The 23,286-nt window shown below is 35.5% G+C and overlaps 1 protein-coding gene across 1 annotated transcript in view; it reads right to left on the bottom strand.

Annotated features, from left to right (window-relative positions):
• The window catches only part of TAF4B (TATA-box binding protein associated factor 4b), a 126,506-nt gene that overhangs the window by 78,174 nt on the left and 25,046 nt on the right, over nucleotides 1–23,286 (bottom strand). Inside the window, exons 7-9 of the mRNA XM_019796608.2 lie at nucleotides 22,198–22,812; nucleotides 11,327–11,462; nucleotides 10,530–10,635 (exon numbers count right to left, since the gene is read on the bottom strand). Of these exons, the coding sequence (XP_019652167.2) occupies nucleotides 10,530–10,635; nucleotides 11,327–11,462; nucleotides 22,198–22,812 (857 nt within the window). The remainder of the gene's footprint in view (nucleotides 1–10,529; nucleotides 10,636–11,326; nucleotides 11,463–22,197; nucleotides 22,813–23,286) is intronic.

The raw sequence follows: 23,286 nt of genomic DNA, 5'->3' as shown, positions 1-23,286 counted from the left end.
GCCCAGCATGGAGCCCAGTGCAGGACTTGATCTCAAGACCCTGAGATCATGACCTGAGCCAAAAATCAAGAGCCTGATGCTCAACTGACTGAGCCACCCAGGCGCCCCTACATTTTTCACTTCTAAATGTCCTTTTTCAAATCATGGTATTCATTTTTTAACAGAAAATTTTTCCCTGCTCATTTTTGTGATTCCACATTTTATTTCTATTTTATAATAGTTTTTTTTTAAAAGATTTTATTTATTTATTCGACAGAGAGAGAGAGACAGCCAGCAAGAGAGGGAACACAAGCAGGGGGAGTGGGAGAGGAAGAAGCAGGCTCATAGCGGAGGAGCCTGATGTGGGGCTTGATCCCATAACGCCGGGATCACGCCCTGAGCCGAAGGCAGATGCCTAACTGCTGTGCCACCCAGGCGCCCCTATTTTATAATAGTTTTTAATATAATAATTTAACATAATTTAAAATAATAAATTTTAACATTTAACACTGAGCCTGTGTGGCTCAGATGGTTAAGTGTCTGCCTTCGACTCTGGTCGTGATCCCAGGGTCCTGCAATCGAGCCCCGCGTTGGGCTCCCTGCTCAGCGGGGAGCCTGCTTCTCCCTCTCCCTCTGCTGTTCCCCCTGCTTGTGCTCTCTCTGTCAAATAAATAAAATCTTTAAAAAAAATAATAACAATAATAATTTTTAACATTGAATATTTGATCATCCAATGTTTGTAGTCACTGGGGTTTCAAATGTGCTGCTATTTCACTGTAGTTTAACTCTCAGGGTGACTTTTCCTTATATGTTTCACTTTTGAAAGTGAACACATACACGGATACCAGAAAACCATGGAATGACATTTTTAAAGTGCTGAAAGAAAAAAAAAAGTCAATCCATAATTCTACCCTAATTCTATCACTCCTGACATCATTGTCTATATAAATAACCTAAGGAATCTAAAAATTATCAGAAATATGATCCTAACAAGCCAATTAGCATAGGATTAAAGAAAAAAGCAATGTGTGTTTCTATACAGTAGTAACAGAAAAGGCAATCACCAAAAATATTTAGAATAGCAATAAAAAGGTAACCTAGGAATAAATCCAACAGATAAATACATAAATTGTGTACAACCTGTATAGATAAAATTATATCACTTTATTGAAAGATGTTAAAGAAGGCATGCATAAATGAAGATATAAATCACTTTTATACATAGAAGGCTCAAATTACAAAGAAATCAGCTCAAGGACAGTGGGTTCAATGTTATGCCAATTTGAATTCCAGCAGACATTTTTGGTGGAATTTAACTAATACTTAAATTTTTATGGAACAGCCAAATCCCAAGAATAGCCAAGAACAGTGGAAGGGTGGGTTATGAAAGTGAAGTACAGAGAAGAAATAAAGGAGAAGTAGGTAAAGAAGATGCCTTAACAGACTTAAAACTTATTTTGAAGCTACAGTAAATTGAGAAGCATGCTACTGGAAATGAACAAATTAACCAATAAGATAAAACAGGGATGAAAAGATAAACTAAAAATAATAGATAGCCTAGACAAGACCCTAGACATGACATAGGAGATGCTACAGATCACTGAGGAAAGACAGAGTCTTCATTAAAGCTGCTGGAACAAATGATTATGCCTATGGGAAAGAGTGAATTAAGATCCCTACACTACATCATAAGAAAATTAAACCCTGTTGAACAAGATTTAAATACAAAAAGTAAAATTTCAAAACTTTTAGAACAGTATAGAGGAGACTATCTTTATGATACCAAGGAGGATAAGACCTCATAAGCAATTCATATAAGAAATTGCTAAATTCAACTACTTTCTTAAAAAATACAACTACTTTAAAATGAAGAGCTTCTGTTCATCAAAATATACTATAAAGTGTACTGAAAACACTAACTCCAATAAATATTGGCAATACAGAAAAGTATAAAGAATTATATTAGAACTTCTGCTTAGTTGTAGACTGTCACTTACAACAGACAATTGTTCTGATTAAGAAAAACTAACAAAGCCAAAACATTTTTTAAAGTTTCTTTGAAGGCAGAGAAGTGCCGAGGAAACCAGGTCTTGAGGAGCCACAGTCCCAAGAGAAGAGAACCTCACCGTTGGAAACCCAGTTTTCTCCATGTTGTTTTTCCTTTGGGCATGTGCAAATTCTTGATGTGGAAGAAGACACTAAGAAGCCACAGAGAGGGGACACCTGGATGACTCAGTCGGTTAAGCGTCTGCCTTTGGCTCAGGTCATGATCCCAGGGTCCTGGGATTGAGTCCCGCATTGGGCTCCTTGCTCAGCAGGGAGCCTGCTTCTCCCTCTGCCTGCCATTCCCCCTGCTTGTGTGGTCGCGCTCTCTCTCTCTCTCTGGTAAATAAATAAAAAAAATCTTAAAAAAGGAAAAAGAAAAAAAAAATAAAGCCATGGAGAGGGCAACTACTAAGAAGTAGAAAAGCCAAGAGAGCATTAGACAATCTCATGATGATGGAGAGACAGAAAGTTAGAGTTCAAGGTTTCTGAGGCTGCCAATGTTCGGGGTATAGGCCATGATCCTATAAAAGAACTGAGGCACAAAGAAGCAGACTTGACAATGTATGATGAATTTTCATCCAAGCACTGAACATTGAAGCTCTGCAAAAGAAAAGGCAAAGAAGCCAAGCAAAAAGCTTACGAAGAGCACTCTGAGAAGGATTCTGGGAGACAGCAGAAGAGCATCAGTAATCTGTCTGGTGTAACTATTTTGGAACTTTTGAATCTTTTGAAGGCTTCCAACTTCCAGGGGAAGGCTTGTAAGATAAACTGGGTTTTTCATCAATTTCAGCTGTTAGTCTGGCAAGGGCTACCCATCCCTGAGCTCCAGCCCTGAGGCAAACAGCTATGCACATGTATTAGAGCTGTCTGTACGCAGCTTGTGGCAACTGGGTGGGGAGGGGAACTGTCCTCCAAACATCAGGAATATGTGCTCAGATCACTTATTGTTGCTTCTGATCTCAGAGGTGCAGACTATGAGGTGGGTGGCCATTTGTTGCTACTCCTGCCCCTGTTGCAAGGCCCTCGTCCTCTAGCCAAAGTGACTTCTAAGGCATTTAAAGGGTCAGTCCCACTTTCCCCCATCCCCTTATTTTCCTCTTTTGGAAGCCAGATATGAAAGATTAGGATATTCAACAAAGGCAACTGCATATACAAGGGAAATGATAAAGACCAGACATACCCTGGGAAAATAAAAAGCTAAAAACAATCTAAGATCTAAAGTTTATACCTCAAGTTGATCCTACAACAAAAACAAAACACACACACACACACACACACACAAACAAAAGACAGCAAGCCCTAGGAAATGGGAAGAATGTGATTTCCAGAGATGCCACATTATTAGATTCAAATGTCCAATTTTCAACAGAAAATTGTGAGACATACAAAGAAACATGAAAGTATGACCTATTAAAAGGAAAAAATAATCCACAGAAACTATCCCTGAAAAAGACCCAGCAATAGATGTATTAGACAAAGACTTTAAAACAACTGTTTTAAAGATGTTCAAAAGGAAGATATGAGGAGAGTAAAGAAAAGGATGTATGACCAAAATGGAAATAACAATAAAGAGAAAACCTAAGGAGCACCTGGGTGGCTCAGTGGGTTAAGCATCGACATCGGCTCAGGTCATGATCTCAGGGTCCTGGGATCGAGCCCCATGTCAGACTCCCTGCTCAGCTGGGAGTCTGCTTCTCCCTCTCCACCTATTTGTGTTCTCTCTCTCTCAAATAAATAAAAAAGACAGACAGACAGAAAGAAAGAAAGAAAGAAAGAAAGAAAGAAAGAAAGAAAGAAAGAAAGAAAGAAATAAAAAAGAAACCAAAAAGAAATTCAGAAGCTGAAAAGCACAATAACTAAAAAGGAAAAATTCACAGAAAGGTTCAAAGGCAGATTAGGGAAGGCAAATAAAGAATCCATGAACTTGAAGATAGGGAAAATGGATATTATTGAGAATGAGGAGCAGACAGAAAAAAGATTGAAGAAGAGTGAACAGAACCTATAAGGACTGGTGGGAAACCACCAGATGGTCAAACACATGTATTATGGGGTCAGAAGGTGAAGAAAGGGGCAGAGAATATTTAAAGAAATAATGGCTAAACACATCCCAAATTTGAGGAATAACATCAACTTAAACATCCAAGAAGCTAAAAAAACACCCACGCAAGGTCATCTCAAAGAAACCCGCACTGAGACACATAATCAAACTTTCAAAAGACAGAGAAACTTGAAAGCAGAGAGAGAAAAACAACTCATCACATAGATGGCAGTGTCTCCCTCAATATGGTATTGGGAAAAGTGGATGTTACAGAACTTATCTTATTAGCACGGTACCTGGTACGCTGTAAGTTTGAATAAATATTACTGAAATGACAATAACTGCTAAGTTATTACCTTTTAAATAAGCCTCTAAACTGATAAGTCAAAAGAATATCTAAGACTGAAGATACCTTGATTTCTGAATAACTGAGAAATGCCTCTTGACACTCCTAATAGACAAGATGGAGTAAGACCAGAATGATAACACAATGACTAGCACAAAGCAGACAACAAATACTGGTTAAATGGATTAGCAACATGTTGAGAAAAAAAAATCATACTGAAGAGTTGGTTAATCTATCAGCATCACCCTAGAAGGTGGGCTAGAGTGTAAAGCTTTGTCTTTCACTTTTTTTTTTTTAAGATTTATTTATTTATTTGAGAGAGAGGGGGGAAAGAGAGAGCAAGCACATGTGCGCACGGTGGGGAGGGCAGACGGAGAGGGAGAGAATCTCAAGCAGACTCCCCGCCGAGCATGAAGCCTAACTCGGGGCTTGATCATGACGTAAGGAGTTGGTCACTTATTTAACTGACTGAGCCACCCAGGCAGCCTATCTTTCACTCCTGAATAGATACTAATGTCATCCATATAAACAAAACCTGCAATAAGCCAACTAAATCTAACATACATGTACAGAATATGCTATCTGAACAAAAGCATATATATTCTTCAAGGGCACATGAGACATTTTCCAGGGTAGACCATATGTTGGGTCACAAACGAAATCTAAGTAGATTTAAAAAGATCACATAGCTTCTCTGATAACAGTGGGATGAACTCAGAATCCACAGCAGAAAATAAAACTGCCAAATTAACAGATTTATGGAAATTAGACACACTCTTCAATAATCAACAGATCAGAGAAGAAATCCAAAGAGAAATTAGAAAAGACTTAGATAATGAAAATGAAAACACAACATACCAAACTTTATAGGAAGCTGCGAAGAAGTGCCAAGGAAATTTATAGCTATAAATAACTACATTAAAAAACAAGAGGGGTGCCTGGGTGGCTTAGTCAGTAAAGCATCTGCCTTTGGCTCAGGTCATGATTCCAGGGTCCTGGGATTGAGCCTTGTGTCAGGCTCCCTGCTCAGCAAAGAGCCTGCTTCTGACCTCTCCCTCTGCTCTCCCTACCCCTGGCTTGTGTGTGCGAGCACTCTCTCTCTCTCTCTCTCTCTCAAGTAAAAAAAAAAAAAAACCCAAAAACCAAAAAACAAGAAAGATCTCACACAAATAAAATAATTTTACAACTTCATGAACTAGAAAACTAAAGGACAATCTAAACCCAAAGCAGCATAAGAAAGGAAAAATAAAAATTAGAGCAGAAACAAACAAAAGAGAATAGAAAAACAATAAGGAAAATAAACCCCAAAGTTGGTATTTGAAAAGATAGAAAAATAAACAAACCTTCAGCTAGACTAATAATAAAAAGAGAAGACTCAAATTAAAATCTGAAAAGAAAGTAGAGACATCACTACCACTACTGCAGAAATAAAAATTATTAGAGAGTTCTAAGAAAACTGTATGCAAAAAAATAGAATAACCTAGATGAGATGGACAAATTCCTAGAAACGCAAAACCTACCAAGACTTAATCACAAAGAAAATCTAAATAGATCAATAACTAAGGAGACTGAATCAGGAATAAAAAAATCTCCCAACAAATAAAAGCTGTGGCTTCACTGCCAATTAGACCAAACATTTAAAGGAGAACTAATATCAAATCCTCTAAAACTTTCCCAAAAAACTAAAGAGGAGAAGATATTTCCTAACCCATTCTATGAAGCCAGCATTACCATGATACCAAAGCCAGACAAAAATACCATAAGGAAACCAGATTGGTGTGTCTATCTGACTCGGTTGGTACAGCATGTGACCTTGATCTTGGGATTGAGTTCAAGCTCCACACTGGGTGTAGAACCTACTTTTTAAAAAGGCATGAAAAAAAAGAGGAGGGGCACCTGGGTGACATAGTCAGTTAAACGTCGGACTCTTGGTTTCAGTTCAGGTCATGATCTCAGGGTCGTGAGATCAAGCCCAGTGTTGGGCTCTGCGCTCAGCACAGACTCTGCTTAAAACTGGCTCTTCCTCTCCCTCTGCCCCTCACCTGCCCACACACTCTGTCTCTCTCTCAAATGAATATTTTTTTTACAAATTAAAAAATTAAAAAAATTTAAAAGAAAGAAAATGATAGACCGATATCCCTTATGAACAATGACACAAAATTCCTCAACAAAGCACCAACAAACTGAATTCGACAGCACATTAAAGGATCATACACCAAGACTAAGTGGGATTTATTCCTGGAGTACAAAGATGGTTCAACATACAAAACTGATCAATTTAATACAGATTAACAGAAAAGAGGAAAAAGCCACTGATCATCTTGAGTGATGCTGAGAAATAATTCTACAAAATTTAACACCTTTTCATGATAAAAACATTCAAAAAACCAGGAATGGAAGGAAAGTATTTCAACATAATAAAACAATATATAGAAAACCCATAGTGAAAACCATATTCAATGATGAAAGACTGAAAGCTTTTCCTCTAAGATCAAGAACAAGATAAAGATGTTAACTTTGGCCTCTTCTATGCAACATGGTACTGGAAGTTCTAGCCAGAGCAATTACGCAAGAAAAAGAAATAAAAGAATCCAAATTGGAAAGGAAGAGGTAAAATTATCTCTATTCATAAACAATATGATCCCACGTGTTAGAAAACCCTAAAGATCCCACAATAAGTTAGAATTAATAAACGCATTGAATAAACTGGCAGGATACAAAGTCTACACAAAAAAATCAGTTACATTTCTATACATTAACAATGGGCAATTTGTGAAGGAAATAAGAAATTACATTTACAATAGCATCAACAAGGACAAAATACTTAGGAATAAATTTAACCAAGAAGCCAAAAGACTTGCACAATGAAAACTACAAAATGTTGTTGAAAGAAATTAAAGAAGACATAAATGAATAGAAACACACCCCATATTCATGGATTGGAAGGCTTATATTACTAAGAAGTCAATGTTACCCAGAGCAATCCACAGATGTAATGCAATCTCTATCAAAATCCCAGTGTCATTTTTTGCAAAAATAGAAAAACCCAACTTAAAATTCATATGGAATCTCAAGGGACCCTGAATAGCCAAACAATCTTGAAAAGGAACAAAGATGGAAGACCCTGATATCAAAATTGACTACAATGCTACAGTAATCAAGATAGTGTGCTACTAATATAAAGACTGACATATAACCAAATGAAATAGAACAGAGAAGACATAAATAAACCCTTACATATATGGTCAAATGATTTTTGACAAGGGTGCCAAGACCTTTCAGTGAGGAACAGATAGTATTTTTAGCAATACTAAGTGCTGAAGAAACTGGAATCCACATTCAAATGGGATGATGATGGACCTTTACCTAATCCCATATACAAAAATTAACTAAAAAAGGATCAATAACCAGAAAGGATAAAAAAATATAGGACCTAAAACTATAAAACTCTTAGAAGAAAACAGGACAAAAGCTTTATGACATTGGGTTTGGCAATAATTTCTTGCATATGACACCAAAGGCACAAGCAACAAAAGGGTATTAAACAAACTGGATTTCACAAAAAATTTTGAATTTTTTTGCTTCAAAAGACATTAACTTCAGAGTAAAAAAGCAATCTGCAGAGGAAAACATTTGCAAATCATACATCCAATAAGGGAGAAATATACAGGATATATAAAACTCAATAACCAAAAAAATCTGACTATAAAATGGGCAAAGTACTTGAATTGAAAATTATCCAAAGAAGATATACAAAAGCAATAATAAGCACATGAAAAGATGCTCAACACCACTAATCATTACGGAAATGCAAATCAAAACCACAAAGAAATACCACTTTACATCTCTTCTGAAGACTATTATCAAAGAGAACAAAACCAGAAAATAACAAGTGTTGGCAAGAATGAGGAGAAATCTGAACTCCTGTGCACTGTCGATGGGAATGTAAAATGGTACAACTGCCGTGGAAAATAGCATGGCAGATCCTCAAAAAATAAAAAATAGTAAAATAGATACCATATGATCCTTTAACTCCATTTCTGGATATATAACCAAAAGGACTGAAAACAGACGTGAAGATATTTGTATGCCCATATTGATAGCATCATTGTTCACAATAGTTAAAACGTGGAAGACACTCAAGTGTCCATTGACAGATGAGTGGATATACAACAGAATATAATTCAGTCTTAAAAAGGAAGGAAATTCTGACTTATGCTACAACGTGGATGAACCCCTGAAGACATTATTCTAAGTGGAATAAGCCAGTCACAAAAAGACAAATACTGTGTAATTCCACTTACATGAGACTGCTGTAGTCAAAATCACAAAGACAGAAAAGTAAGTAGAATGTTGGTTGCCAGGGGCTGGGGGGAAGGGAAAAATAAGGACTAATTGTTTAAAAGGTATAGAGTTTCATTTTATACAATGAAAAGAGTTCTGGAGATAGATGGTGGTGATGGTTGCATAACAACATGAATGGTACTTAATGCCACTTAAAAATGGCTATGATGGTGAATTTTATGTTGTGTATTTTCCAAAAATTTTTTTAAAATGGAAGATGAATGAAAAATTAAGACAGTTTACAACAATCACAAAAGTAGGGTGAGTTTTAAGCACTCTTGAAACACTGAGGAAATAAAAATTGGGGTTCAGAATCCAGCAAAGAGAAAAGTACCCTAACTCTTAGTTGAAACTCCTCAGGGACTATATCCTGGAGCCAGGAGAACCAAAGGGACAGAGAATCTTGGAAAGATTACAACCTAGCTTTGAACCAGCTCAATTACTGACTATATTGAGGCAATCTGCTCCTCTACTGCCAAACAGAAAATTAGGTAAATTCTCTTTCTGGAGGTAACTAATCCAAAACTCCTATAATTATTTTTTAAACATATCTGACATTGACTCAAAAAAAATTACTAAGCGGACACCAAGAAACAGGACAAAAAAGCCAGGTAAAAGAAAGAGACTTACAGTTAACATGGATATTAGCAATACTAGGCATGGACTTTAAAATAAGTATGATTAACTGTTCAAGAACACAGAAGATAAGATACTTCCACTGGTGAGAGAATAACAACACACTACAAAGAAATTATTCCCAAATCATTACCATGGCAAAAGACTTGGATGTTGGATACATAAAAAACGCTAAAAATTCAGCCATAAGAAAACAAATAACTCAATAAGAAAAATTGGGCAAAGTATTTTAACACGCACTTCATCCAGGAAGGTATATGGATAGCAAATAAATACAAGAACAGATGCTCATCATCTTTAGTCATTAGGGAAATGCAAATTAAAACCACAAAAATAACCACAATACACTTATTAGAATGGTAAAAATCAAAAGAATTGACAATATCAAGAGCTGACAAAGTTGAAAAGCAAATGAACTCTTAATTGCTGGTAGAAATGCAAGATGGTACAGTTCCTTTGGTAAGCAGTTTGGTAGTTTCTTAAACAGTTAAACACATACATACCTAGTGATCCAGCATCATATTCCTAGATATTTACTACAAAGAAATGAAAACCTATGTTCACATAAAAATCTGTATATTAATGTTTATAGCAGCTTTACATATTATCGTCAAAAATCAGAAACGACCCAATGTCCATCAACAGGAAAAGGGATAAAGAGATTTACATTTATACAAAGAATACTTCTCACCAATACGAAAGAACAATCTTCTAATATTCAAAATGATATGGATGAATCTCAAAAACATGCAGAGAGAAAAAAGATGCAAAAAGGTTAATGTGATTTTTCATTTATGTGAAGTTCAAGAATAGACAAAAAATGATCTATGGTGATGGACATAAGAATAGCAGCTGCTGGAGGCAGGGGTCAGAAGTAATTGATTTGAAAGCAGCATGAAGGTGAAGGATATGTTCAGTATCTTGATTATACAGGGATATATGTTTATCAAAATTCATTGAACTATACACTTAAGATTTGCACACTTGTTTATAAATTATACTCAATGAAGTATTGTCAGCTTTTTAAAAAGGCATCCATATATTTTATAAGTATTATTCTGTCATCTCTTCTTTTTAACCAGACCAAATTTTAACTATTTCCTTTAACCAGACCGAATTTTAATTATTTATTTTCTTTACCTGAAGGATGTTGTTCCATTCTCTTTTACTTTATTTTTCTGAATAGGAGATGCTTGGAGTGATAGAATTTTATTTCCTGGCAGGGTAATTTGCTTTAGAACGGACGCTATACAAAGAAAAGAAGAAAGAAAAATGAATTAAAAAAAAAAAACTATGCCATATTAGGAAAAATGCAGAATAACAGCTTTTAGTATACACAGAATAATCAAAGAAAATTTCAAGCTGTCCTAAAACTATGTTTAAATTCAAAAACGACAATCACTTTATTCGCTGCACAAGCAATCATCTTATAAAATCAAGACCTCTCCATTTCTTTTTATATAGTCTTCAAACGGTCTACAGAATTACCAGCATTACAAAAACATGCAGAGAAAGTGACAGGTGATAAATGTTAATAATATGTCATTTATATTTGTGGATTTAAAAAATACATGAAATCTCTAACTTTTTACATGTAAGAATGATTTCCAAACTTAGAAAAAGAAGTACATTTTAAAAAGAAATAAAGTTAAAGCAAATTTGTAAGTTAAAAAGTGCTTTATTTACAAATAGGTTATTCTATCTAATTACAAAATACCATGAGCAGCTGCTTCTTTTATTCTAAAGCAACACATATCCCTAAAAAGTAGCTATGTATGTACAAAGAATGTACTAAATAGTTATTTTTCAGTCCTCCCTCCTAGGTCCTATTTCAAAGACTATCTTCTCTTAATATAACAATAAAAAAGAGAGAATAATACAAAACCCCATCATATTCCAAACCCAGTGTGATGGGGCAGGGATGGATCGGGGTCTACCTGGAGGAAACTGACTGGTAGGTATCGCAGTGCTCACTGGCATCTTCTTCTGTCCAGATTTCTGAATGGTCAATGCTGAGGAATGGGAAAGTGTGGTCACTTGTTTTGCAACACCTCCTGAAGGCTGCTGGACTACCTGAAACAATGAGAACTATTAATACACTCATTCAACTAAACATGCTTTAGAAAAGAACAAGCTTTCAGTTGTGACAGAACAAATGACTGTGCTCACGTAACTGTAACTATACCTTTACATTAGGATAACAAAGTCTACTTAAAATGTATATTTGTATGTCACAAAATTATCTTGCTCAATAGTGAAAAACATGACTATTAAGCAATATATTTTATTTTTAGAGTAGAATTCAAATTTGCATTATATACTGCCCAACTTAAATCTCCATTTGGATCCTATTTTCATTTTTTAACTTAAGGAAAATTTCAAACACATACGAAATGAAACCACCTATTCCATTATTACCCAGCTTCAACAATGATTAATTCTTTACCAATTCTGTTTTATCCATATCCCTACCCACTCATTTTCTCACCACTCTCATTTTTTTAAAAAAAATCCCAGGTATATCTTTTTACCCCTAAATATTCAAAACATATCTCTAAAAGATAAAGGCTTTTAATGGGTTGCTTTTTACAGGTCTCTGGAAAACAATAATGCTAGGGCATTCTCCAAGAGAACAGTTCAAGAAATCCAGAGGGCAAGGGCTGGGGACAAAGGAAAAGAAATTAAACTAATCGTAGGGCCTTATTTTTAGCTACAAAGAAGAAGAAAAGTCAAAATAGCAGAGCTTCATTTTTTTCACTTCAAAAAAGAAAAAGTCACCATGTATACTTGAGTCCGCTTTTGATAGTGAATTACTTAAAAATCCTTAAACTCAGATATGGCTAATATAAACAAGTCAGGAGAAAGACTTCTGAAAAGAATTTTGGGGATAGAATTTATTCTATTTTCTAATTTTTTTGCAAATAAAATATAAAATTTAGTGTATATTACTAAACAAAAGTAACTCAAAAGAAACTCAAAATGTCCCAGTAAAGAATCCCATGGGAACTAATGCCCACAGAAGAAATACAAGTTGTAATAATTAAACTGCCATCATTCTATAAAAAGAAACTCTTGAAAGACAGAAAGAACTCTTGAAAATAACGATGTATTTCCATAAGTTGAGATTATAAATTGAGTTGTATTGTAAAGTACGAGGGATCAGATTTATATTCTACAAAGTAATATTTTGATGGATAAACAGATAAAAGAAGATACGGTATACATACAGTGGAATAGTACTCAGCTACAAAAAGAATGAAATCTTGCCATTTGCAACAACATGGATGGACCTAAGAGGGTATTATGTGCTAAGTGAAACAAGTCACAAACTTCCAATTACAAATTAAGACATGTGAATACAATATATAGTATAGGGAATACAGTTAATAATATTTTAATAACTTTGTATGACGACAGATGACAGCTAGGTTTAGTGTGGAATCACTTCCTAATGTATTTAAATGTTGAACATTACTATATTGTTTGTTGATACTAATATATTGTATACCAACTGTACTTCAAAAAAATTTTTTTTATGTGTATGTATAGATAAAGGTCTGTAAGTCAAAAAATAATCTGTAAACAGTGATTATTTCCTAGGATTCTACTACAGGGTAACTTTGCTTTCTATTTTGTGTATTTATTATATACTTCATATATACTTTAGAGATATCTATATTATTTGCTTTTTTATGGTTAGCATAAGCTACAGTTATAATTAGAAATATAATGTTGAATTTTCAAATAACTACAGATGAGAATATTAGAAAAACAATAAATTTTACAAAATAATATACATTCAGAGTCACATTTATGCATTCAGACTGAAATTCAACAGAAACACTCCTCTAACAATTCTGGCTTATCTCCCTATTCACATTTCATTTCTTAATATCCTTTATTAAGTATTCTTTTCCAGCATTTTAATTGTGAAAAACAGTAATAAAATATCAGAGAAGTGTTTATGAGTTAGTCTTCATACCATCCTGATAGGTATTCATATAAAAGCCCAAAGGCCTGCCCCTGATGTGGACACAGGCTCTACAAAGCCTGGCTGTATGCACCCTCAGCTATAAAGAGTGGGGGGAAAGGGCTGCGGACAGGGGTAGGCCCCATGGGACCTCAGCACCAATGTGCAGCCCTGGCAAGAACAAGTTGGGGAAAGCAAGCCTCAGTGTCCACCTGTAAGATCCCGGGTGTGCCTTGCCCTGCCTACAGCCCAACTGGGGTCAAGATCATACATGTGGAGGAAGACAAATACGCTTGTTATAAAACTATACAGGTGCACCTGGCTGGCTCAGTGATGGAGTAAGTGACTCTTGATTTTGGGGTTGTGAGCTTGAGCCCCACCTTGGTGTAGTGATTACTTAAATAGAGAAAACTTTGAAAAAAATACACATATATAACCATGACTTTATAAATCATATTTATATATATTATGAACATACATATACTAAATATATAAAGGTATATGATATGTGATATTTATATATATATATATATATATATATGTCACAAAGTTCTGAGCTGGGATTTAACAATCCTGGATCCCCATCATTCCTCATCTTAATGACTATAACACTTGGGGCGGCATATGTGTAGAATACTCCTGCACACTTGCTGAACAAAATAAAGTACAATGAATGAGAAAGTAGAAGTGCATTCATTACTGTTCTTTCAAAGAAACTACCACTTAAAACCACATATTAGGCATCTTATGGAGACTGAAATTATCATAGAGAGATGGAAAGTCACCCTAAGAGGTATTTACTCCTACTTGGAAAGCAAAAGAGCGAGCTATTATATTTTTAAAAACTTAAGTCCTTTATTTAATTTCCATCCAAAAAGCAACTAGGCAGGAAAACCAATAAATAGTACATACCTTAGCCTTTTCTCTCGACGTGTCAAATTCTTATGTTTTATTTTGATGTTAACATAAAATAATGTTCTAGTGGTTTGAAATACAGGTCTAGTGCTACACTATATTACTTAGGTTTTTTTTACATTATGGTCTGGGATATCGGACAAGATCTATTCTTAAATTTCATGAAAAAGGACGAAAAGAAACACAAGTATGGATCAAACAAGTAGATGAGAACATCCCTTACACTTATTTTTTTTAAAGATTTTATTTGAGAGAGAGAGAGAGAGAGCACACGTGCGAGCAGGGGGAGGGGCAGAGGGAAAGACTCTCAAGCAGACTCCTCGCTAAGCGCTAAGCACGGAGGCTGATGGAGCTTATCTCAGGACCCTGAGATTATGACTTGAGCCGAAATCAAGAGTCTGGCACTTAACCAATTGAGCCACCCAGGCACCCCCATCCTTTACACTTTGCTTTCCCTGTATTTCAACCATCACCTACTCCAATGTTCATAAATACACAGCAATCAAATTCTTATCTATAAATAACTCAAGTAGCACATATACACACAGTGATTGGAATCAAGGGTATTATCTCCTCTAATTTCTATATAACATTGCATGCACTCGGTAGGTTGAGTTCTAGAAAACAGAGGACCCCAACTAAACAAAAGCTACACAGTTATAGTCAGGAAATACATGTTAGTTGCCAACTATTTCTCAGGAACAGCCGACATGTGGTTCATGTACCACTATTTCCTTATCTTCTGGGACGACGGCATACATCACTAAATGCCATCACTTCTATACACCCTCATCCAGCCTGAGAATCTTAACATAGAACTCCAGTAAAATTCTACAAAGAAAGCTACTTTGCCATGCCCAATTTCAAACTCAACCTTGGTAAACTTCAAAATATGCTGTTTCTGGGGCGCCTGGGTGGCTCAGTGGTTAAGCGTCTGCCTTCAGCTCAGGCGTGATCCCGGCGTTATGGGATCGAGCCCCACATCAGGCTCCTCCGCTGTGAGCCTGCTTCTTCCTCTCCCACTCCCCCTGCTTGTGTTCCCTCTCTCGCTGGCTGTCTCTATCTCTGTCGAATAAATAAATAAAATCTTAAAAAAAAAAAACAAAAACAAAATATGCTGTTTCTTTCATTTAAAGGGCCTTCTAAACACTTTTAAAAATGTGCTCAGATGAATCCTTAATTATACTACCAGCTTTTATAGGAATCCGTAAATGCTGCTTCAAATTGAGAACCTCTAAATTTCTGTTAAAAATTTTAAATGTGCTTATTGTATGATTTGATTTATATGAAATTCTAGAACAAACAAAAATAGTCTGTGGGAGAAAATTATCAGAAGAGTTGTTACTTCTCAGGGTGTAGGGATGGGGACTAGAGACAGGAGGATACTTCCAGATATGATGGTAACATTCTATATCCTGGTAAGAGGTTTGAGTTACACAGAGGTATGTACTACCTGCCAAAACTTCAACAATGATACATTTGAAATTTATGCATGTCATTATATGTAGATTTTAGCTAAAAAGAAAAAAAAAACCTGACCTGTAAATATGGAAATACTGAATGTAATTAATAATATGCATTTTAATTATTCAGGAAGAAGTCTTTGAAATGCATCAAGAAGTTAAGATGATTGAAGGCTGGATAAATACACGATAAATCAAGTATTGTAATTGTAAACAGAATCTAGGTGGTTGGTATACAAGTGTTCACTATAAACTTCAACACTATGTTTCAGAATCTCCATAATAGAACATTTTCTTGAATAAGGCAAAAATAAGATTATATATATACTGTAAATACTGTCTCTAAATAGTTTTTTGTCCATCAATTCTAATGTAACATTACCAAATTAGAAGAAATAAAATTCCTTAAGTAAATTTAAATGAACTAGCATTGACGAATCTATATATTGACTATTATTATGTAAACCCTGATTAAATATAGCGTGTGAAGAATTTTCTGTGCAACCCTAATTATGTATGGTAAATACACGGCAGGCCTTATCTGAATTCAATCTCTCTCTTCACCAAACCCTTCCTTAATCCTATTTAAGTGGGATTATAATCAACAACTGAATTCTACCTTTCCCCTTACTTGTTAACAGAATGCAAAAAAAGAAAGAGAAAAAAAGACAAACTGCTTAAATCTGGATCCTTAGGTCAGTCCAATATGAAACAGAGTGAACTACTTGAGCCAATGAAGTAATTAATGAGTAGGGAAAAAAGAAACAAGATCAATTTTTACTTCAAGTTCTCTAATAAAAATACTGGCCACCAGCACACTCAGAAACTAAAATTTATATCTTGAAAATACTTCTTGTCCAGTGAAAACTGAAGTCAGAGTCAGTCAGCAGAATTAAGTTTCATAGAGTACTTCATATAAAAATATATTTGTTGAAAATTCTTTAATGGTTTCCCTTACTTTAAAATAATTAGGTACCAGAAGAAAATGTAATGCAATAGCAACAACACATTTTTTCTAATATTCTGGATCAATTTATTTTAGGAGATCAGCTTTACTTCAATATAATGAAACAGAAAATTACCGCATTTATTAATGCACTAATTTGTTTTTGTCTTATATCCACAAAACCCTAATATTTGGAGAATGACTGAACATACCTGGCCACTTATTTATCAAATGTCTACAATTCTGTTAAGGAAAAAATGTAAGTAAGAGTCATTTAGGGAAATATATACTTGAAATAAGGAAAATATCTATAATACTAAAACTTCCTGCCCTCTCTACATATAAAATATTTTTTAAAGATATTCAACTGATACATAAATACGATTACTACTAAGAATAACAACATTCAGTTTACTCTCTAAAATTATTAGCATTTTTTTCTAAAAATACCAACCGAGAATCTTGAATTAACTTTCTCATTCATGAATTTTATTCTTACATATTGTGGATTTGAGAGGCTTATTGTTTAATTTTTATGTGGTAGAATTTGTTATTAAAATGTATCAAATTTAATTCTAAAAATGATCAGACTGAAATTAAAATTTAGTTTTTCTCTATTAAATTAGCTTTTGCTAATTAAGTTTAAATTTAATTTAAATGGTAATCTTTAGTTTAAATTAAATTTAGCTTTTGCTCAACTATGAATAAAACTGTTTTTTCACTAATTTCCTAAGAAAAACTTTTAATCATCAAAACTGAAAGCTTCTACTTACTATCTACCCATCATCAGTAGACTATAACACAATTCACCTACTTTCTTTCATTAACTTTTAAGGAAAGGTAAAACGTTAAGCTTAACATTTAGTTGGAGCGTATAACATCATGGAACACCTACTATGCCAGAATTGATAGATTAACCAACAACACTAACCATTTATAAAAACTAGACTGTCAGATGAAATCACTGGGACTACCAATTAGGTCCATATTTCAACAATTCAAGCATTTGAGGACCAAAATATACAAAGCAATGAACTACTGGCACAAAATGAAAAACTTATATCTAGAGAAACTGAACAATTACAGTTATTTCATTTGATAAGAACTCTAGCAGATCCCCAGAGGATAACATACAATAATCAATGAGATAGAAAAGATAAAATATAGTAACAAATCTAAATAAAAAAATAAATCGGGGCACCTGGGTGGCTCAGTCATTAAACGTCTGCCTTCGGCTCAGGTCATGATCACAGGGTCCTAGGATCGAGCCCCGCATCGGATTCCCCGCTCAGCGGGAAGCCTGCTTCTCCCTCTCCCACTCCCCCTGCTTGTGTTCCCTCTCTCACTGTGTCTCTCTCTCTCAAATAAATAAAATCTTAAAAAAAATAAATAAATGGGAAAGGCCTCTTTAATCTGGAATAAAAATGTATTATTTCATAAAATAATAATTCTATAAAATCTAAACTCTGTAATGGGAGAGTAAAAGGATTCTTCTAACTTGAAAGTGTGATATTTAAAACATCTAGAAGGCAGGAAACCCAAACAATTCTCCAGTAAAGCTAGTATACGCTAGAAACAGATAAAGCATTTAGAAGAGGTTTTAAAATTCATGATCAATCATTAAAAGAAATAAACAAAAAAAAGAAAAATTTTTTTAGAGAGTATGCAGATGTGAGCAAGCAGAGTGGGAGGGTCGGGGGGAGGGGGAGAATATCAAGCAGGCTCCACACCCAGCACAGAGCCCAACCTGAGGGGTGAGGGTGAGGGTGAGGGGCTCAATCTTACAACCCTGAGATCATGACCTGGCCAAAATCACTTAACCAACTGAGCTACCCAACCACCCAGAAACAAACAAATTTTAAACCTAACATTGAACAGGCATACTTATATTCTCCAGGTCATTTTTGGAGACTATATCCTGAGTTGCGTGAACCACAGATTCTCATATTTTAAATTATTATTTGCCTTATCTCTTATAAGCTGCACTGAATACTTTATGTTTCTAGCACCCTGAGTATTTTCCTCCTCACTTATCTAATGGGACTAAATTGGACTATGGTTTATAATGGGCTCACGGATGATACTCTTAAATTACTTGAGTAATACTAAACTTTAGTAATATTAATTTCCAAAATTAGTTGCTTCGAAAGAATGTCCTAGTTCAATCCTCTCTGTGGCATTACCGCACAGAATGGCTTGTTCTGTGCCCTAGGTAAAAATGTTTTCTAAAACAAATTACAGTGCATCTTCAGTGTTTAGCTGCTCTGGTGTTGGACATTTTAAATAGGAAGGTATGAATACTGACACCAAATTTGTTGAGTAAAATTAAAACAAAGGCCAAACAAGAAAACAGAATTCACAAGAAAAATTAAATTATTCCACATTTTTATAAGAATGAAAGTAGGAAGTCAAAAAAATCTCTAAAATTTACCATTAGATTTCTTTTCTTTTCTTTTCTTTTTCTTTTTAATTTTATTTTAAGATCTCTACACCCAACCTGGGGCTCAAACTCACAACCCTGAGATCAAAAGTCCCATGGTCCATGGACTCAGCCAGCCAGGCTCCCCACATTGAAAAATCTGTTATATTTTTTCTTGATTGAAATTGCTTGTAACATATAACAAGTCAAATATACAAAACATAAATGCTGCCACAGTATTATTACACAGTTTTCCTGTTTCAGGACACTCTAGAAACCTAGAAGTTATTGCCATGAGTACCATATCTTAATGGGAAAGACCCACGGTTTTAATTTGAGATCCAATACTTGTTGAGTCCCAGTGGATGGGTCAGTTAATGTTTCCAGATTCTTAGTTTTCTCCCTGCATTTTCTTCATCATGAAATTATTTTAAAACCCAGTTATGCAAGCTGGTACAGCCACTTTGGAAAACAGTATGGAGGTTTCTCAAAAAGTTAAAAAAAGAGCTGCCCTATGACCCAGCAATCGCAATACTGGGTATTTACCCCAAAGATACAGATGTAGTGAAAAGAAGGGACACATGCACCAATGTTCACAGCAGCATTGTCCACAATAGCCAAACTGTGGAAGGAGCCGAGATGCCCTTCAACAGACGAATGGATAAAGATGTGGTCCATATATACGATGGAATATTACTCAGCCATCAGAAAGGATGAATACCCACCATTTGCATCACATGGATGGAACTAGACGGGATTATGCTAAGTAGAATAAGTCAAGCAGAGAAAGACATAATCATACGGTTTCACTTATATGTGGAACATAAGGAATAGCACGGAAGACATTAGGAGAACAAAGGGAAAAATGAAGGGGGGGAATCAGAGGGGGAGACAAACCATGAGAGACTATGGACTTGGAGAAACAAACTGAGGGTTTCAGAGGGGAGGGGGTGGGGGGATGGGTTAGCCGGGTGATGGGTATTAAGGAGGGCACGTATTGCAAGGACTACTGGGTGTTAAATGCAAACAATGAACCATGGAACACTACATCGAAAACTAACAAAGTACTGTATGGTGACTAACATAACATAATAAAAACAAACAAACAAAGAAATAAAAATAAAAAATAAATAAAACCCACAGTTAATACATGACATGCTTTTAAAACTCTATATAGCTATAAAGCGTTATTTCACTTCAGGAACTAATATGGTATAGGTGTTCAATAAAGATCCGCACTGATTCAAGAATCACTTATGACCCATAAAAAGGATTTCAATTCTGTTCAGTGCTACCAAAAAGAGTCCTTTCCTTGAGGCAGTTACTGTTTCAGTGGTTCCCAAAGCTGGCTGCTCAGACTAATGCTTAAGAATCACTGCTTCTAAAAAGGTTTCATCTCTGAGATTAAATTCAGACAACCCAAGAGAAATTCTGCAAGGCAGGCACATTTCTTTATTTGAAAATCCGACTCAGGGTAGGAAGGGATGAAAAATGATTAGCACCCAGGAAATGACATTACTTCCTACCTATCCAAGAGTCTGACGACTATCCAAACCAATCTCCCCCTTTCATCTTCTGCCCACAGCTGACCTCTGCCTCAAAGACAAACATCCACAGACATTAACCTCTACTCCTGATCAGACAACAACGCTGGGAAGTTTACTTAGATTTTATTATTCCCAGAAGCAGAATAAACTAAAACAGGGAGATTCAACACACAGCCTTTAACATAAAAATTTATAAAAGAAAACAAGGGCAATGACCAAAAATTAAAAAGAACAGCTAGCTGTTATGGTATAAGGTAAGTGAGTTTATTAAGAAATGTGATTTTTAATTAATTCACCATGTACTATCTCCGGCAGGTTAATAATAACCTCACAGTCTGTCCTGAATAAACTAGAATGTTCTAAACACTATGAAAATAAAGGGAAACCTCATTAAAATGAGTCAGGAGGCAAAAGGGGAACCTCTCAAACCCTATAACTAGTCATCATTGCAGACCCCAACAGGAAGAGAGATACCTTGCATTCCCAACAGGGAGAAGCCTATCCTTTACTACCTTTGCAGGAGGAAGAAAGATTTTCACCTTGCCCAGCAATAGCCCAGTCAATGACAGACTGTCACAACTCAGCCAATAAGAAGCCACTACACTCTGATTTACTCCAGTGGACTTCTGTTTGTAACAGTCTTTTCAAACTTCCGCCTTTCCTCTGTACAAGGATTCTTCTCTGTTCTCTACATCTACCTATGGTTTTGCCATATCTTGCTTGTCCTGAATTCTAATTCTTCGCTATTCCCAAATAAACCCATTTTTGCTGGTAAAATGACAGATGGTTTTATTTCAAAGGTTAACAACACTAATTGATAAACAGCTAAGATTTCTTTCATCTAAGAACATCCCGACCTACCAAGTTTAGGAAAAAACACAACGTCATACTCATCTACTTCCCCCACTGTTTCCCTCTCCCCTGAGCACATTTTTCTTGAGAAATGTTACCATAACATTACCTCTGTAATAACCTTGCCCAAAAGATTTAGTCTGAATCTAATCTTGAGGAAACAATTAGACAAAACAAAGGACATTCTGCAAAACAACTAGTCTAGGTACTTAAAACTATTACAACAGAATGAACAACTACAAAAGGCTGGGGCCTAAAGAGAAATGACCGGTAATGCCAATACACAGTTCTTTATCAGAAACAACATCAGAAAAAAGGACTTACTAGCCATAAAGGACACTGTTGGGACTACTGGGAAAAAAAATTATACCAATATTAAATTTCAAGTGTGATAATAAGTACGTGGCCATTATGCTAAAAAAAAAAGTCCTTTTCCTTAAGAGATACATAGTACTTAGAGGTACAATGTCACAACTTCTGCAAGTAACTCTGAAATGGTTCAGGAGAAAGTTTTGTGTGTGTGCTTGAGTGTGTGAATAAAGAGGGGCAGAGACTAAGCAAATGTGATAAAACGTTAAGAACTATTCAAACTCAGTCAAGGATACTCAGGGGTTCGTTTTACTAGCCTTGCCAGTTTTCTGAATGTTTGCAATTTTCAAAAGAAGAAACTGAGAAAGAAAATGAAATGTTACTCACTAGTTGTTTGACTTTAACTGCCTGTGGAATCCCAGCTGTCTGGGAGAGGATGGGGCCCGGCTGTGCAAGTTTGATTTGGACTGGAGCAATGATGGCCTTGTCAGATGTGGTCCCAGCAGAAGTAACAACAGGTTTCACAGATGGAAGACAGATAGCTGCTGCTGAAGTTTCTCCGAAAGTTACTGATGGAAGGGCCAGCGTGACCGCTGCCCCGGAGACAACTGGCTTTTCAGGTTGAAGCGAGACTGCTGTAACTGTGTTCTGTATAGATGTCACAAGTGGTTTTGGAGTCTGAAGCAAAACAGTTCCAGCTGTTGTTCCTCCTGGTACAGCAGCTGGACCCACAGAATGAAGTGTCACAACTCCAGTTTTTGCTCCCCCTGGACCAGCAAGTGGATTCAGAGTTGGCACTGACACAGTAATGGGTGTTGTTGCTCCGGAAACGACGACAGGTTTTTCAGACTGGATTGAGCAAACTGTTGTTGTCACCACAGGAGAAGTTGTTGCTGTGGTAGTACAAGTAGCAATGACTACCTCATTAGAGGTCTGCTGAACGCACTGTTGAATAAAGCTCTGGGAGTTGGGCATGAGTTGTCGTAAGGCAGTCACACTTTTCTAGAAACGGGAATAAAAAGAACCTGATAACTAAACAAATCAGCTGCTAGTAAAACAGAACTTCTTTGTATATCATAGCTTTACAACATAAGATAAATCAAAAACATCAGATATTTCAGTGGAGGAAATCTGATGTCACTTGGTAGTTATACACTGCCAATATCCAGGATACAACCAATTTAAAGCCCAAAAATGCTTTATTTTTCAATACAAATTATTATCTCAGTATTAAATTTATCTTATATCCCTCAAGATCAATTTGGTAAAATAAAACACTGTGTCATATGTGTTTGTATTTACTTATACCCCATAGATCACTAATAATTTTTGTATCAGTAAGTTTCTTTATATGACAATAATCTTAAAAAAAAAGTTTTTGTTAAATAACTTTCCAACTTTGCATAAAAACAGTTTTTAAATCAAAATAAACCTCATACACGGGACGCCTGGGTGTCTCAGTCAGTTAAGTGTCTG

This window comes from Ailuropoda melanoleuca, chromosome 14, assembly GCF_002007445.2.
Source record: "Ailuropoda melanoleuca isolate Jingjing chromosome 14, ASM200744v2, whole genome shotgun sequence".
Lineage (NCBI taxonomy): Eukaryota > Metazoa > Chordata > Mammalia > Carnivora > Ursidae > Ailuropoda > Ailuropoda melanoleuca.
The sequence above is the reverse complement of the archived record's forward strand: the minus strand, read 5'-3'. Positions and strand labels throughout refer to the sequence as shown.